Source organism: Chiloscyllium plagiosum, unplaced genomic scaffold (genome assembly GCF_037043375.1).
Source record: "Chiloscyllium plagiosum isolate Xiang-an unplaced genomic scaffold, Cpla_swu_hap1 HiC_scaffold_7, whole genome shotgun sequence".
Lineage (NCBI taxonomy): Eukaryota > Metazoa > Chordata > Chondrichthyes > Orectolobiformes > Hemiscylliidae > Chiloscyllium > Chiloscyllium plagiosum.
Window position 1 is genome coordinate 91,969,215 of NW_028270145.1, and position 18,747 is coordinate 91,987,961.

Genomic DNA, 18,747 nt, shown 5'->3' on the forward strand with positions numbered 1-18,747 from the left:
TTTATTCAACCACAATCTTTTGGACCTCATATTCCGACTCCATTATTAGAATCAATCCAAAGGATCATTGAAAAGTGCAGAAAGGCATGCAGGAGCTTCATGTAATGTTAACCAATGTTTGCATGATGTTGAGCACCATTTGTGCTCCTCTTCTCAACATTCCATCTAAGCTGCGTGCAGCCACACCAATGCTCCACATACAGCAATCACCATTAGCACACTACTGTGCACTGGTCTCCGACGTCTGTGCAGTCAGTAAGAAAGTTAAACTGAATGATGCCTCCACTTCTAAGTGCAGCAGAATCTAGACAATTTCCAAGTTTGTGCAAATAAGTAACAATGAAGTGTCAGGCACTGGCATAGGAGAGAATCCAACCATCACCCTTAACATGCAGTAGAATTGCTATTACTGAATCCCAGTCTCAACATTCTGAGATTTCTATTGACCAGAAACTGAAAAGGAATCAACATATAAATATTGTGGTCAAAAGAGCAGCTCAGGCTGGCAGTCCCTACAATGACTAAACCACTTCATGATTCCAAATCAAGGGGTATAAGTCAGTGCTATGGAATAGTCCCACTTGCACTGATGAGTGCAATTTAAATAGCACTCAGGAAACTTAACACCATCCACAACAAAGCACTTTGCTTAGTTGACATCACATCCACAAACATTCATTGCCAGAAACACCAACACACAATAGCAGCATTGTGTACAATTTATATGATACACTGCAGAAAGGCTGTTTAGAGAACACCTTACAAACCCATGACCACTACTGTCTCAGAAGTCAAATGTGGAAGCTTTATTGGAACATCACTACCTGTAAGCTTTCCTTTAAGTTACACACCACCTAGACTTGGAACTACTTTGCCGTACCAGGATCAAAATCCTGTATCTCCCATCCTAACAGCACTCTGGATGTACCTACATCAAATGACTGCAAGGGTTCAGAAAGCTCCTCCTACCTTCTCAAGGGCACGTGGGAATGGGGAACCCATGCTGGCACAGCCAGTGAAGCTCACTGCCTGAATTTATTAAAAACACTTGAAACTTCATAACAACTAAGAGTGACGTGAATTTCCAACTAATGACCTACATCCCAGTCACATCTCTTGGAAGTATTTTAGCAATAACTAGATGAACTGAGTGACAGAATATTTGTCAAATCATATCTTGAGAGATCTTATTTTTGTTTTTGGGTGGAGATATGTGATGCTTCTGAGGCCACCTCTTTGGAAGATGTAACACTATGGATGTGGATTTGATGCTAAACTTTTACAACCTCACATACTGGTGTTGCCACCTTTTAATGTTTCACTCTGCCTGTTTACTTCCCATTTACAGGGCTGCTCAGTTTATATTATAAAAGGCAGTTATGTGGGACCTTTTGCTGCTCTGGTGCTTTGAGCTACTTTCGAACAAATCCCTTCACAGCACACAAGCTAGGAAACACCTTTGAAATTGCAGGTACAGTTGAAACCCAATAAATAGAGTCCCTGTTAAAATTGTCCTGTTTGTCAAGTTACTGCCATTAAGGAAAGCTACTGAGTAAATTAGATGCAGTGCAGTTTACTTTATGCTGTTGGGATGATATTTGACTGCTAACCTGATATTATTGGAAGCAGTTTATTTCCATAGCAGTCACAATTTAAACCTGCAATCAGAATCATTTTCATAATTCTAAAGAGAATCCACTCTAAATCTCAGATTATCTAGTTCCACAGTAAATCTATTATATTTTTCATCATGTATTGCTGACTTTAGTATGTCAACAATTCCTGTACCTTGGATAATTACATTTATCTATAGTTAGGAGCATATGATTGAAACTTCATTTGAACAAAAATGAATAAGAACTTGCGATTATATGAGCACCTTTCTCAATTATGTCTCCAAGCACTTCACAGTCCATTAAGCATTTCTGAAGTGTTCTCCGTGTTGTGATGTTGTGAATAAATCAGTCATTTCCATCCAGCCACATCCCACTAACAACATCCAAATAACACTCTATTTGTGTGACATTCGTTAGCAAGGAAAGTTTAGCTTGGGAAAACCTCTGTTCTTGGATTCATTTTGTGGGACTTTTATGTTCACCAGAAAAACAGGCTTTGTTTTTTTTTCTCTCCAGATGCTTTTTGTTCTCTCCAGTAGGCTGCAGTCCACTTTAATTGCAGGAAGTATCCTTCTTCTTTGGCTTTATCATTAAAATCGATTTAGAGGGAAATCTCACTTTCTCATTTCTCCTCTCGCCAGACTGGTCTGACCCACTCTCACTCATCAGCAACTTGAACTGGCCCACTCAATTTTTCTCTTCATCTCTCAACATACCTTGAAGCCTGTAAATTTTGTATGTTTGGATTCATTGCTGACCAGCCTTACAGAAATGCCTGTTCCCTGACCAAATTATTGATTAGTGCGTGCTTGTCCATTGCAGTTTTCTGAGCTATTAGTTTTCTAAAATAGTTTCCAATAATACTAACAAATCAAAAAGATGCCCAATACAGAAATAGATTTTAAAAATAAGCTGATGGATTGTTCACCCTATTACCTTTTACAATACTGCTGGGTTGATGGTCAATTGATGAATTGTACATTTTGGATTCTCCTTCATTATTTGGTACTCCAACTCTACTGCTGAACAATCTAGAAATGCAAACTTTTGTTACTCTTTATCAATTTTCAGAAAGCTTTTATTGCAGGTATATAATGGGAAATTTGCTGTTTTCTAATCAAATTGCCCCCTTTCTCCTAAGGTGATTTGTGATGAGATGTTTAATGCAGATTTTGCATCATTTCAGTACCTTGCGCAGGTAGCCATTCTTTATTTTTTATGCTAGATATTGAACATTGCTTTGCTGATTGACAGCAGAGTAACACTGTAATGCTAAATTCTGGCCAAACTAAATGTCCTCTTTCTAAAAGAAGGTGAACTTGACTTCTTTCTGTTCTGCTTTCGTAGCAAGAAAATTCATGCCATGTAATGTTCGAGTTGAGATCAGGTAAACTGCTGCAGAGCAGGGATTAAATTTATTGCTTCCTGAATTTATATAATTTTTTATCACTTGGCCATTGGGAAAATTCTAAACTTAGCTTTTAATGTTTCAGTAATGTAGTTTCCCTCCTTTTTTTCAGGAACATCATTTACAGAGAGCTATTTCAGCACAGCAGGTCTTCAGAGAAAAAAGGGAGAATATGGTTATTCCAGTGCCCGAGGCAGAGAGTAATGTCTCCTACTATGATCGTCTATACAGGGGTGAATTCAAGGTTCCAAAACAGCTCATTCACATTCAGCGTAAGTCATTTACCATCTGATTATTTCTTTGACTTGGGGATTCCTCACTAAAACTTTTGTTGCCTGAGCATGATTTCATTTTGTGAGGAAGATTCATTTTCAGTTGATCACTAATGGAGTAGCTGATTGTTTTAAAATTTCATTCTTTCATATTCTGTTGAAACCTTTAAAATTGTTTATATCTTCCCGAATATAGATGAATTAAGGCAAACTTTATTATGAGGAGCATGATTATTTCTTTTACCCTTGGATATGATATAGATTCAAAGATATGGTTCTGAAAATTATAAAAGGACTTTTGATATGGTTTCCCTCATTTTTCTCCAAGCACTTCAATTCTGCACATTTAGTGACTGAAAATGGCTGTAATTGAAGTTTCATTTTGGAAAATTTGATAACTCATCTATGTCAAAGTAAATCAGAAGTAATGAGTAAATGTTATGTTAATGTTATTTTCATTTGTAATTTGACTCGTAAGAGAAGAAGATTGGTTTAAATTTGGTGTTCTTGCGCATTAGCAGCTTTTCTTAAGCATCGAATTGTTAACACATTACTTGTAATATCCTCTTTGCTAATTATATTCTAACCCATTTAAGCTTTGCAATAATTTGTCTGCATCTAAAAATAAAATTCTGGTTGTATTTTACAGCTTTTATTCTGGATAGTGAACAGCCAGATTATGACATGGATTCTGAAGATGAAGTCTTATTCAATCGTCTGAATAGAAAGATGGAGATCAAACCATTGCAATTTGAAGAGATGTTTGACCGGCTGGAAAAAGCTAGTGGAAATCAGGTACTGATGTATTAGCTGCCAAAAACAACAAATCTTTAGTTTGCAAGCTTAAGTTGTTTAGGGCCACATCACGACGATAGGTGACTTAAGAGGAGGAGGCACAGGAGGGTAACTTTGCTCACCTTCTTTTGATAATAATGGTCACACTTGGTTTTGGCTGATTTTTTTAGTGATCTAGAATTTGTTGATATACTTAACTGAATAATTAATTTACTGTCCTTACTATGCTTTCGCACTGTTTGTAGAATTTGTAGCATTGTGGAAAAATAGTTGCTCAGTGCGTTGAGAGATTCACTGTTTATTCAATTGTCCACTATATCAGATTCTCAATTGGCATATGTTGTCAAAACTAGATGTGAGATACAAAATGCAGGGACTCTGAAGTTAATGCTGACGTTTGGTAAGACCACACTTAGATTACTATGTGTAGTTCTTTCTTCCATATCTAAGGAACTAAATGCCTTGGTGACAAAACAGTAAAAGTTCACTAGATTAATTCCTGGGATGAGAAGGATGTCCTATTGATTAGTTAAGTAAATTAATCACTGCTGTGTAGCATTTAGAAGGATGATTTGTACTGTCATTCCAGTCCACAGGTTTCCCCTGGCTCATTAATATGGAACAGGAGGACAGAGCCTCATAAAGGGTTGATTATTTAGATATGAGAAATGTTTTTCTTTGGATCTTTTGTGATGCGGCGTCATTGAGTATATTCAAGGCTGACATGGACAGATATTTGGCATCTTGGAATGAAATGATATAGGGAAAGGGTGGGAATAAGCAGTCAAGGCAGAAGTCAGCCATGATCATCCTGAATGATGGTGCAGACTTGGGAGCGATATGGGTTTTTAAAAATCTTTCTATGTGTGGGTGAACATTGAAATGTGAAAACCTACACTTAGTTCTCCTATCACAAATTCAATTTACATGTAATAATTTACAAATTAGTTTTATTGTAATTTATCTTGTTCTTCAGCTTGTATCTATTCAAGAGGCCAGATTGCTTTTGAAAGAAGATGACTACCTGATAAAAGCAGTATATGATTACTGGGCAAGGAAACGCAAAAACTGCAGGGCACCCTCCCTCATCCCCTGGGTGAAACAGGAGAAAAGAGATGGCTCCACTAACAATGATCCATATGTTGCTTTTCGAAGGAGAACAGAGAAGATGCAGACCAGAAAGGTGAGTATGATTTAGTATTTGCAGTTTTCATTGCTGGTCACATTCCTCCTTTCAAAATGCGAAGTGAAGATTTGAGGGTGCTATGTGCTCTTCCCTGTCGGTCACATACTTAATTGTCAATGTATTAGTATTGATGGAAATTTAGAAACATACGTCCTGTGCTCTAGATTTTGTGCAGCTCACACAATCTGTTTCCGGAACAAATAAGAATGAACATTACCCTTGTGAGGAAAAATGCTAAATTTGTATTGAGGTGTCCAGGGTGCAAAATTGTTGACAAAAACAGGAATTGCTGGAGAAACTCAGCAAGTATGGCAGTATCTGTGGGATGAAAGCAGAGTTAACATTTCAAGTCAGCAAAGCTTGTCAACAAGAGAGCTGGAGTGAGATGAGGAGAAAAATCTTTACTCAGAGACTTATTAAGATTCGGAATGCTCTGCCTGGAAGAGTGGTAGTGGTGGATTCCATCTGCGATTTCAAAAGAGAGAGGAATGTATATTTGCAAGTGATGAAGTTAGTGGGCTGTGGAGATAGAGCTGGAGATGAGGCTAGCTTGGTAGGTCTTTCGGGAGCCAGTACTGACACAGTAAATTGAATGGCCTCTTTCTGTACTGTAAAATTCCAAGATTCTAAGTCCAGTGTTTCTTAATCAAATTGTTCAGTTGGGATCAAGACAGAGCACAAATCCTTTGTGCTGTGGCTAACTTGATATTTCGCGTGAGTTGAAGAGTTGAGGAAACTGCTTTTTTTTTCTTTGTTTATCCATTTTTATTCACAGTTTAAAACCAAAATGCATTTTCTCAAATTATGCACCATGTTAATTTAATGGGGAAAATTATCCAGCTTCCCGTGGGCTTTTTTTTCTGCCGATGTGAGTGCATTTTCTGATGATTCTTGTTTTATAAAACATCGATTCTAATTATTTTTAAAAACAGAATCGCAAAAACGATGAAGCTTCATATGAGAAAATGTTGAAACTGCGTCGAGAGTTCAGCCGAGCAGTTACCATCTTAGAAATGATTAAGAGACGAGAAAAGACTAAAAAGGATTTGCTTCATCTAACACTGGATGTGGTTGAGAAGAGGTATGATGACTTTTTTTTCTAAGCTCATAAAATATCACCTAGTTATTAACTAAAATATCTCCAAAAGGGAATAAAACTAGATGGATCATCTGTCAACTTTTCAAACCCTTTATTAGCATCTGGGTGTATTGCCAAAATTAGGAGTGCAAGCAACAGCCTATCAAACCTGTATCTCAGAATTGTTTCTTACATATCCTGTCCCAGTCGACACCATCAACATCCTGGGTATGTCCTGTCCCACCAGTCAGACACAGCAGGGGTGGTGGTATACGGTGGGCAATAGTTGTCGTGAGAGTCCTCAATGTTGAGTTCAGTCCTCATAAAGTCTAACAGCATCAAATCAAACATGGGCAAGCTAACTACCTGCTGATAACCATGCCTGTGTGTATCTTTTTTTATCTCTCTCTCTTTAAATTTCTCAGTTACTACTCTCTCCCTCTCTGTCATTGTTCTCTTCCTTTCTATTTTGTTATCACCCTTCATTGTCCCTCTTTTTCTCTGTCTTTTGTTGCCTTTCTTTCTTGATGCCCCCCTTACATTGCCCCTCCCCTTGTCCTTCTCGCTCGTTGTCTCCCTTTCTCTATCTCATTGGATCTCCTTCCTCTCTCTCTCTCTGTCTACATCTCTCTTTGTCTATCAACTCGCTCTTTCTCTGTTTATTATCTTCAACTACCCCCCACTAATTTACTGATGAATCAATGTTCAAGCATATTGAGCACCACTTGAAGGAAGCACACTCCTGGCTTTCTCGTGTCTTCTCGCTCTCGCTGTCCGTCTTGGCCCTTTGCCCTCGTGCGCCCTCGTCCCTTTTGCCCTCGCGCGCTCCCCTCTCCCTCCCCCGTCCCTTCTCGCTCTTCCCTCTCGATCACTCATTCTCTTGCTCTCGATGTCTGTCTCTTTATCTCTTCCTCTACCCCCCAGTAATTTCTGATGAATTAGTGTTCCACCATGTTGAGCACCACTTGAAGGAGGCACTCAAGGTGGCAAGAATATAGAAAGTACTCTGGGCGAGGGAACTTCAGTGCCCATCATCAAGAATGACTGGCCAGCACCATGACTGATTGTGGTGGTAAAGTTCTAAAGGACATTACTGCTAGTTCGGGCCTGCGATTTATGGTGAGGCAGTGAGCAAGAGGGAAAGCCGTACTTAACCTCATCATCTGCCTATCATAGATCCATATTCCCACAACAATATAGTTCAGAGTGATTAATGCATGGTAATTGTCCTGTCTTCACATTGAGCTTGCCTTCATTGTGGCACAGTACTGGGGAAAATTGAATAGAATTCAAACAGATCCAGCAACTCGAAGTTAAACGTCTGTGAAGTACTGTGGGCCATTAGGAACAGCAGAGTGACACATCAGTACAAAATCTGCACACTCGTGGTCTTCTGTATCCCCACTGTGCTGAAAATGTGTTGCTGGAAAAGCACAGCAGGTCAGGCAGCATCCAAGGAACAGGAGAATCGACATTTCCGGCATAAGCCCTTCTTCAGGAATGAGAAAAGTGTGTCCAGCAGTGTAAGATAAAAGGTAGGGAGGAGGGACTTGGGGGAGGGGCGTTGGAAATGCGATAGGTGGAAGGAGGTCAAGGTGAGGGTGATAGGCCGGAGTGGGATGGGGGCGGAGAGGTCAGGAAGAAGATTGCAGGTTAGGAAGGCGGTGCTGAGTTCGAGGGATTTGACTGAGACAAGGTGGGGGGAGGGGAAATGAGGAAACTGGAGAAATTTGAGTTCATGCCTTGTGGTTGGAGGGTTCCTAAGCGGAAGATGAGGCGCTCTTCCTCCAACCGTCGTGTTGCTATGGTCTGGTGATGGAGGAGTCCAAGGACCTGCATGTCCTTAGTGGAGTGGGAGGGGGAGTAACGTGGCTGAAGAGCTTCTGTGCAGAGGAGATGACCTGGGGTGTGCAGTGAGAGAGGGACTCACTAAATTCCTTGTAGAGGGAGGAAGAGAGCTTCTTCAAGGAAGGCATCCTTGCAAGAGGATTTGCAGTAGGTTAAAATCTTCGAGGAGAAAGTGAGGACTGCAGATGCTGGAGATCAGAGCTGAAAATGTGTTGCTGGAAAAGCGCAGCAGGTCAGGCAGCATCCAAGGAGCAGGAGAATCAACGTACCAGTACTGTCAAGCCAAAAAACAAAAAATTGCTGGAGACGCTCAACAGATCTGCCAGCATGTGTGTAGAGAAATCCAGAGTTAACGTTTTGAGTCGAGTAACCCTTCCTGGTTCTAAGGAATGTCATTTGACTTGAAACATTAACTATGATTTCTGTCTACAGATGCTGACAAACTTCCTGAGCTTTTCCAGTAATTTATGTTTTTGCTTTTGATTTACAGTATCCCCAGTGTTTAAGGTTTTTATTAAGCCAGGAGATCAACTCCAGTTCAATAAAGAATGCATGAAGTCACACCAGGAGTAGCCCCATGCAAAGGCAAAAACAATGTATCAACCTGGTGAAGCTACAACACAGGACCACTTGTATACTGAACAATAGAGGTAGGGCTAAGCAGGTCCTGGATTAGATCTAAGCTCTGCAGTTCTGCCAAACTCAGTTGTGAATAGTAATGGACAATAAAACAAACAATAAGAGTAAAGGAATACACAAATATCCTGATCCTCAATGAAGGGGAATCCAGCACATCAGTGCAAAAGTTAAGGCTGAAGCATTTAAAACTATCTTCAGCCATATACTGAGTGTATCTCTGTGAGGAGTTCCTTCTGTTTCGTGTCCTAGGCCCATTCTTCAATAACATGTCTTCTGTTATAAGGTATGAAGTGGGATGTTGTTTGATGTTTGCACAAAGTTCAGCCGCCAGGCTGAGAAGAGGTTAGTAACACTCACACCAAACAAGTGCCAGGTAAATACCATTTCCAACAAAAGAGAACCTAATCATTGTCCCTTGACGTTTAATTCACCCACTGTCAACATTCTGGTAGTTGTTGGAGAGGTAATGGCCTATTATCACTGTTAATCCAAAGACCCAGGTAATGTTCTGGAAATACAGTTCCAAATCCCATCATTGCTGATGGTGGAATTTGAATACAATACATGTCTAGAATTAAGAGCCTAACGATGACTATGAAACCATTGTCGATTGATGGAAAAACCCATCTGCTTCACTAATGCTCTTTCGGAGAGGAAATCTGCTGTCCTTACCTGGTCTGCCCTACATATGACCCTAGACTCTCGGCAGTCTGCCCTTATGCCCTCTGGAGTGTTTAAAGGTGAGCAATTAATGCTGGTCTGGCCAATGACACCCACATCCCTGGAATGAATAAAAACAAATTGACCAGAAACTGAACTGGACTACCTATATAAATAGTGGCTACAAGAGCAGGGCAGACTCATCCTGACTCCCCAAGCCTGTTCACCATCTACAAAGTGCAAGCCCAACAACACTGCAGAAGCCTGACATGATCAAGGACAAAGCAGTCTGCTATTTATGAACATTCACTTTCTCTACCACCGGCACACAGTAGTGGCAGTGTATACCATGGCTAAGATATACTGCAGATGTGAGTAGGCTCCTTTAAATAGCATCTTTCAAACACACAACCATTACCATCAAAAAAGACAAGGGCAGTAGATGCATGGAATACCAACTTGTGAGTTCTCCAAGCCACTCACTGCCTTAACTTGGAAATATATCACCATTCCTTCATTGTTGCTGGGTCAAATTCCTGGAATTTCTTCCTTAACAGCATTGTAAATCAACAATGGACTGCAGTGGTTCAAGGAGGCAGCTCACCACCACCACCTCAGTGGCAACTAGGGATGTGCAATTAACACTGGCCAGCCAGCCATGACCACATCCCACAAGAGTTTTTAAAAAATTCCTTCGCTGTGGCTGGGTAAAATTCCTGGAGCTCTCTCCCTAACAGCACTGTGGGTGTACTTACACTTAATGGAATGTAGTGGCTCAAGAGGCAGTTCAGTACTACATTCTTGAGGGCAATTGGAGCTGAGCAATAAATGCTGGCACATTTGGTGAAGTGCATGTCCCCAGACAAACGTTTTTTTTTAAAAATCAACTGATTTCAGTCCTGACGTGCACCCTAGTTCACTCTGTAAGAAGTGCTGACTTTTTGTTCTGATTGAGTAGGTACCGTATGGGTGACTTTGGTGGAGAAATTATGAGTGAGCTAAGGACTGTGAAACAGGAAAAGACCATTTCCAATACGACAGTGTCTCTTCACAATGGTAATCATTACAAAGCACCAGAAATCCAAACTGTTAAGGTAAAATTTCCTTGTCAAATTTTTCCTTATGCACTCATCGATCAAAATTATATATTTTAACATTGGAGTATTCTGTATTTTGAGATTTTATGGTCTTATTCTTTTAAGTTCCCAATAGTGAAAGATGATTTGAACATTGACAGAAGAAACTTTTTATCAATAGTTTTTATCTTGGACTTCTCAGGAAAATTTACAAGCAAGTAATATCAATACTAACAACATTCTTAGTCTAAGAGAAGAGTGCTGATTGGTTGATAGAGATGTTGCTTGGCATATGCACAAGTTGATGACTGACAGTCAACTTGTCAGTTCTGTAGTGCCAAACAAAAACCAGTTTGGTTAAGTTAGCATGTTTAATTTGAAAAGGCTGTCTTTGATTTGTATAGCTACAGACATGGATCAGGCAATTCATCTTACGTTAGCTGTCTTGGACAGCTTCAGCGTGCTCACTTTGATTTTATATATTAATAACTGGCTAAATACCGCTCTTTATTTGTAAGTTGCAAATCTGATAAGTTTTTGCCAGTGTTGCACCCAACTTTAGAATTAACTTGGGATGTTCAAATTGCCACTCCGCTTCGTCCGGAGGCTCACTGAAGATGTCACCTATTATGGTGACGAAACGTCTGAAAGTGAGCCTTCCAGCTCAGCAAGCAAACCTACGTCCAGAACCTCAACCTGAGCCACAAATCTTCTCAAAACCTGCTGCCACTAAAATACTTAGAAATGTTTAAAGAAACTGTAGTTTATTGGAAAGGAAATAAAGTCAAAATAAAGAAAACAAAATAAATAATAAAATTATCTTGAAGTTATGTGTTAATATTGTAGTGTAAGTTCCTTTGTGTTCATTTGGTGCTAGCATTTAAGCATTGATGTTGAGCAGTATTCAATGCAGCCTTGATCAAAGTAGCCAAAATAATAGAAATTAATTCATAGAAAGTTGAGATCAAGATGGCACATTTGTTCTGTTTGGATCAAAAAATTTGTACAAGCAAGAAAATCAATCTATTCTGTTCATTTTTGTTCTTTCATTTAGAAAGACCCTAAAATCCTCCTCTTGTCATATTCAGCTTATTTTTGCCTCTGTTCTAAACAGGAATTTTTTGACCCCTGCACTGATCACTTTCTGTCTTGATATAACTTCTGAAACTACCTTTTAATAGTTTGATTTTACCATTAAAACATCTATCAAATTGCTTTCCCTCTGAATAGTGTCTCTTCAGGATACCTTTTCAAAATTGATGCATTCAAGTTTCTTTTGTCCCCTCTCAAAATTAGACCCTCAACTAGTAAAATCAGTTCTGTGTGTCTCATATACTGTAAAGGGGAACCTCGATTATCCGAACGTGATGGGTGGGCACTATTTCGTTCCGATAATCGATTATTTGGTTAATCGATTAAATGTTTTTCCTCTGGAGCTCGGAGTTTTTAAAGTCTGCTCCTCGTTCAGGAGACTGCAGCAGGACAGAGTGCGTGCGAGGCCCCGTTGCCAACACCGTGCAAAACTGCCCCGCCCCCTCCAACACTGTCCCTGACCCTGTGCAGCACCGCCCCTGCTCCCGAACCCAGTCCAACACCAACCACCAACCCCGTGCAACACCACCACCTGCCCCGACCCCATCCAACACCGCCCCCAACCCCGCACACACCCACCCCCTCTCCGGGGCAGCCGGTCTGGATACCACCAACAAAATTGCTGCTGCAGCTGCCTTTGTGGAGTAAATCTCCAAATAGCACGCATGCACACACACAAAACATTTTACTTCAACTTTTTGACAGGCTCCATCGTTGCTCTGTACAGCACAATGTTGGAGAGATTATGTGGGGAAGGGGGGATTTCAGGGTACACCGTTCTGTAGAACTCCAGGGAAAGTGTGGGGGGGAGAGAGGTGGGGCAGACAGTCATTTGGAGACTGTGCCTGTTTAATCATGTAAACAAAAGACACGATCACTGTTGGAAATATGTTTTTGATGTAATGTTTCCACTGGGACCTGGAGATCTCCTTCGGATAATCCGATTTTCGAATAATTGGTATTCAGATAATCGACGTTCCTCTGTCATGCCATTTAAATGACTCCCATATGTTCAGGAGAACATACAGCTACAGTTATGATATAAACAGAATACTAAAATGTGATAATGATTTCTACTGATTTTGTACAGTTTTGACTGTTGATTCCATGTTTGTTGCAGTGACACATGTATGCTAAGATATTGGCTATTTTAACTCATGGAATATATTTCTAATTCCCAAAACCATTTTGATGTGCTAAAGGAAAAAGCTGTACAAAACACATAATGGAATGTAAAACAAGCAATAGATTAAATAAGAATCAAAAGTAGCTTTTTTTTAAAAGAAAATCAACATTCCTTGATTGGAATTATGTTTTAATTCAGATTAAAATTTTGCAACAATGTTTTTATTTAAATTTATTATTTTGAATTGATTTATTTGTGGGTTAAAATAATCATTCAAATTAACTATGGTACACTGTATTCAACAACTTAATTATTTTTGGAAAAGAAGTACTGCAGCAGTATTGCCTCTGCATTGGGAAGAGTTTAGAATTTTTGAGAGTAGAAGAGTATTGATGGAATTAATAGCACAAGATTACTGAATTAATTTTTTGATCAGAGGAAATGATGAGGGAGAAGAATTAGGTGAAGGTTTGAGCTTTTGGAGCATATATTTTGTCACATGGGATAGTTGTGGCAACAAGCAAGATATATAGCTTAGGGAGAAATATTAATTATGTTTTTAGCAGGAAGATCCAGAATTGTCAGAAGTAAGGCAGAGAAATTAGTTCTGGATTGCTATAGTAGATTTTTTTATGGTTCTGTGGTTCAAATAAAAGCCAATCTACAGCAGGAATGTAATATTTAAATTAAAACTACCATAATTTGTGTATACTAAACGAAGGAGATTACTTAATTTGCTTTTGATTTGCTTTTTAAAGCAGCAACAGCCGCATCTGATGTCATTTAAAGAGGAGGCTACTGATACTGTTCGTGCGAAAAAGAAGTACGTGAAGAAGAAACATAAAACGTCAGAGTGTGTTGTTTTACACCATCAGGCTAGCACAGAATCCCAACCAGCCCTGAAGAGGGATATTAAGCAGTATGACTTTCTCAGCTCAGATGAAGATTCTTACACGCAGGTATGCTAGGTTTTTTTCTTCCTAAAGCACTGTTATGCACTATGCTGAGCATAATGACATAATTAAATGAAAAGTAGGATAAGATTATATCTACCTGTTTCTGTACTTTTTGCACGTTTATGCAATGGAGATTGAGAATGACCATTGTCCCCATTTCAAATATGGTAAACAGTAATTTGTCTATCTGTTTGAATTTTGTGTTAATCAAGGTTAGACTTTGACAAACACAGTGCCCTTGTCAACGGTGTTAACATCAAGCAGACGAGGAATAAAGTTTATTTTGCCCTGCTTCTCCAATTTTAATCTGAAACTCAAGTGCATATTCTATAAGCTCCGTCCATTTTATGCCAACCTATTTTGTTTATCAGTCCATAGTACATTTGCCTTAAATATTCTGACATATGTACATTTACATACATAATTTCATAAAGTACATTTTAGAGTTATGGAATTTTGAAGTACTAAAGGAGGCCATGCAATCTATCATGTCTGTACTGGCTCCCTATAAAGCTACCCAGCTAGTCCTCTTCTCCAGCCCTATCCCTGTAGCCCTCTAAATTCATCACTTTCAAATGTAATACAGCTTGCCTTTGAAACCTCCTGTGGAATTCACTTCCACCACTCTGCAAGGCACTGCATTCCAAATCCTAACAAATGAGTAAGGAAGTTTTTCCTCATCTCATTTGAATGTCTCTTGCTGACAATCTGGAAATTGTGAAACCGCACCCAACCACCCAGTTACTTATTTGCCAATTAATTGAAACAAAATATCCTTTTTTGACCCTGTCAAAATTGTCCATGATTTTGAACACGTCAATAAGGTCACATCTTAACCTTCTCTGCTCCAAGGAGAATGAGCCAATTTTCTCTAGTCTTTTCTTGTGTCAAAGATCCCTTATTCCTGGTATCATTCTAGAAAATCTCCTTTGCGCTGTCTCTAGTACTTTAGCATCCTTTCTTAAATGAGCTGTCCAGAATGGAATTTTGGTTAAATGATAGTTAAAGTATATTTGGGTTTCTAGAAATCACTGCTTGAATTTTGATCAGCCTTGTTAGGGCTGAGTTAGAAATAGGGATGGGAGAGGAAGGCCTGCATGTTAGTAAATGTTCTGGTTAAGGTCAGTGCCCCTTAGACCTAGAACTGTTAATGCCAAACTATTAATCCAGAGACCCAGTTAATGATCTGGGTTTTGAATTTCACTATGGCAGATGGTGAAATTTGAATCAAATTGAAGGAGATTTGGAATGAAGTGTTGAATGATGACCATGAAACCATTTTCAATTGTTGGAATAACAATCTGTTTCACGAACACCCTTACCTGTTCTGGCTTGTATTTGACTTCAGACTCCTTTGGGCAGTTTGGAATGGGTAGTATATGCTGAAGTAGCTAACAAAACCTATATCCTCGAATGAATTGTGAATGTCTTCTTTTCTAATTTGATTTTGTTTAAAAACCAGTACTATGGTAGAATGTTGTTTTCATGATCAAATTCTGAAATTTGAAATAGCTAAGTTTTTTAATTGCCTTATTGGAGGGAGATTCATTTTAAAATGCTTGTCAATAAAAATTTAAAGTATTCTGAGTATTGGCTGCAAATCTGTTCAAATGACTATTCATTTAAAACTTGTATTGCAAGGAATAATATATTAAGAACATATGTATTATATATTTTTTAAAAAATCTTTTCATGGACTCCGCTTGCTCACCATAACCCCTCTCTTACTGTTCAAACATCTGTCTATTTTTGCCTTCGAAACATTCAATAAGGTAGCCTCAACTGCTTCACTGCGCAGGGAATTCCAAAGATTCACAACCTTGTGGATGAAGAAGATCCTACTCAACTCAGTCCTAAATCTGCTCACCCTTATTTTGAGGCTATGCACCCTAGTTTCATCCACCAGTGGAAACAACTTCCCTGCTTCTATTCTATCTATTCTCTGAATAATTTTTTATGTTTCTATTAAACTCCCCCCTCATTCTTCTAAATTCCATTGAGTACAGTCCCATTCTACTCAATGTCTCCTCATAACCCAACCTTCTCAAGACCAGAATCAGCTTAGTGAACCTCCTCTGCGCTCACTCCAGTGCCAGTATTTTCTTTCTCACGTAAGGAGACCAAAACTGTACACAGTTCTCCAGATGTGGTCTCACCACCTTATACAGCTGCAGCATAATCTGGTTAAACTCCATCCCTCTAGCAATGAAGGACGATATTCCATTTTCCTCCTTAATTACCTGCTTCACCTGCAAATCAGCATCTTGTGATTCATTGACAAGGACACTCAAGTCCCTCTGCATAGCATCGTGCTGCAAATTCTCACCATTGATAGAATAGTCCATTTTGTTGTTGTTCCTATCAAAATGGATGACCTCACATTTATCAACATTGTACTCCATCTGCATGATCCTTGCTCACTCACTTAACCTATCTATAGCCCTCTGCAGACTTTCAGTGTCACCTGCACGCTTTGCTGTACCACTCATTTTAGTGTCACCTGCGAATTCGATAAGCTACACTTGGTCTCTAATTCTAAATCATCTATGTAAATTCTAAACAATTACGCTCCGAACACTGATTCCTGAGGCATACTACTGGCTACTGATTTGAAACCAGTGTTCACTATATAAATTAAAATGTTGGCGAGGAAGACACAGAAATATTTGCATCTAGACTAGAAGAGATTGAGGTTCACAAGGAAGAGGTATTAGAAATACTGCAGGGTGTGAAAATAGACAAGTCCCCTGGGCCGGATGGGATCTATCCTAGGATCGTCTGGGAAGCAAGGGAAGAGATTGCCGAGCCTTTGGCATTGATCTTCAAATCATCATTGTCTACATGAATAGTGCCTGAGGACTAGAGGATAGCAAATGTGGTTCCCTTGTTCAAAAAGGGTAGTAGAGTTAACCCTGGTAATTACAGACCAGTGAGTCTTACTTCAGTTGTTGGTAAAGTGTTGGAAAAGGTAATAAGAGATAGGATTTATAACCATCTAGAAAAGAATAATCTGATCAGGGACAGTCAGCACAGTTTTGTGAAGGGTAGGTCGTGCCTAACTAATCTTATTGACTTTTTTGGCAAAGTGACCAAACAGGTAGATGAGAGTAAACCGGTTGATGTGGTATATATGGATTTCAGCAAGCCGTTCGATAAGGTTCCCCACAGTAGGCTATTATACAAAATGCAGAGGAATGGGATTGTGGGAGACATGGCAGTTTGGATCAGTAATAGGCTTGCTGAAAGAAAACAGGGTTGTAGTTGATGGAACATGTTCATCTTGGTGTCCAGTTACTAGCGACGTACCGCAAGGGTCGGTGTTGGGTCCACTGTTGTTCGTCATTTTTATAAATGACCTGGATGAGGGCTCAGAAGGGTGGTAAATTTGCGGACGACACTAAGGTCGGTGGAGTTGTGGATAGTGACAAAGGATGTAGTAGGTTGCAGAGAGACATAGGATGCAGAGCTGGGCTGAGAGGTGGCAAATGGAGTTTAATGTGGGCAAGTGTGAGGTGATACACTTTGGACGGAGTAAGCGGACTGCAAAGTACTGGGCTAATAGTAAGATTCTTGGGAGTGCAGATGAGCAGAGAGATCTCGGTGTCCATGTACACAGATCCCTGAAAGTTGCCACCCAGATTGACAAGGTTGTTAAGAAGGCATACAGTGTTTTGGCCTTTATTAATAGAGGAATTGAGTTCCGAAACCAGGAGGTTATGCTGCAGCTGTACAAAGCTCTACTTGGAGTATTGTGTAAAGTTCTGGTCACCACATTATAAGAAGAATGTGGAAGCTTTGGAAAGGGTGCAGGGGAGATTTACTAGGATGGTGTCTGGTATAGAAGGAATGTCTTACGAGGAAAGGCTGAGGGCCTTGAGGCTGTTCGCGTAAGAGAGAAGAAGGTTGAGAGGTGACTTAATAGAGACATACAAGATAATCAAAGGGTTAGATAGGGTGGACAGGGAGAGCCTTTTTCCAAGTATTGGGACGGCAAACACGAGGGGACACAACTTTAAAGTGAGGGGAGATAAGTATAAGACAGATGTCAGAGGTAGTTTCTTTACTCAGAGAGTAGTAAGGGTATGGAATGCTTTGCCTGCAACGTTAGTAGATTCGCCAAGTTTAAATGCATTTAAGTGTTCATTGGACAGGCATATGGACGTACATGGAATAGTGTAGGTGGGATGGGCTTCAGATTAGTATGACAGGGCGGCGCAACATCGAGGGCCGAAGGGCCTGTACTGCGCTGTAATGTTCTATGTTCTATAAACCTGAAAATCACCCATTTATCTCCACTCTTTGTTTTCTGTTTGGTTAGGGAGAAAGTGAGGTCTGCAGATGCTGGAGATCAGAGATGGAAATGTGTTGCTGGAAAAGCGCAGCAGGTCAGGCAGCATCTAGGGAACAGGAGAATCGACGTTTCGGGCATTAGCCTGAAGAAGGGCTAATGCCCGAAACGTCGATTCTCCTGTTCCCTAGATGCTGCCTGACCTGCTGCGCTTTTCCAGCAACACATTTCCATTTCTGTTTGGTTAACCAATCTTCTATTTGTGCTAATACATTACCCGTAACACCATGTACTTATATCTTGTGCAGCAGCCTTTTGTGCAGCACCTTGTTGAACTTCTTCTGGAAATCCAGATACACCACATCTACCAGTATTTTGTTGTTCAACACATTCGTAATGTCCTCAAAAAATTCCAGTAAATAGGTTAAACATGACTTGCCTTTCATGAACCCATGCTGTGTCTGCCAGATGGGACAACTTCTATCCAGATGTCTCGCTATTTCTTCCTTGATAGATTCATGCATTTTCCCCACTACAGAAGTTAAACGAATGGGCCTGTAGTTACCTGCCTTATGTCTACCTCCTTTCATAAACAGCACTGTCACATTTGCTGTTTTTCAATCTGCCAGAACCACCAGAGTCCACCGAATTTTAATAAATTATCATGAGTGCGTCTGAGATTTTCCCGACATCTCTTTTAGTACCCT

At 39.8% G+C, this 18,747-nt stretch overlaps 1 protein-coding gene across 5 annotated transcripts in view; it reads left to right on the plus strand.

The window, feature by feature from the left end:
* Positions 1–18,747, plus strand: part of epc2 (enhancer of polycomb 2) — a 72,707-nt gene that overhangs the window by 27,515 nt on the left and 26,445 nt on the right. For 4 of the 5 annotated variants that reach the window (XM_087989246.1, XM_043694133.2, XM_043694132.2 and 1 more), the window contains 6 exons: positions 3,137–3,296; positions 3,946–4,091; positions 5,068–5,274; positions 6,210–6,358; positions 10,461–10,596; positions 13,555–13,755. In XM_087989246.1, coding sequence (XP_087845372.1) covers positions 3,137–3,296; positions 3,946–4,091; positions 5,068–5,274; positions 6,210–6,358; positions 10,461–10,596; positions 13,555–13,755 — 999 coding nt within the window. The remainder of the gene's footprint in view (positions 1–3,136; positions 3,297–3,945; positions 4,092–5,067; positions 5,275–6,209; positions 6,359–10,460; positions 10,597–13,554; positions 13,756–18,747) is intronic. The other variant, XM_087989244.1, reaches the window with a different exon arrangement.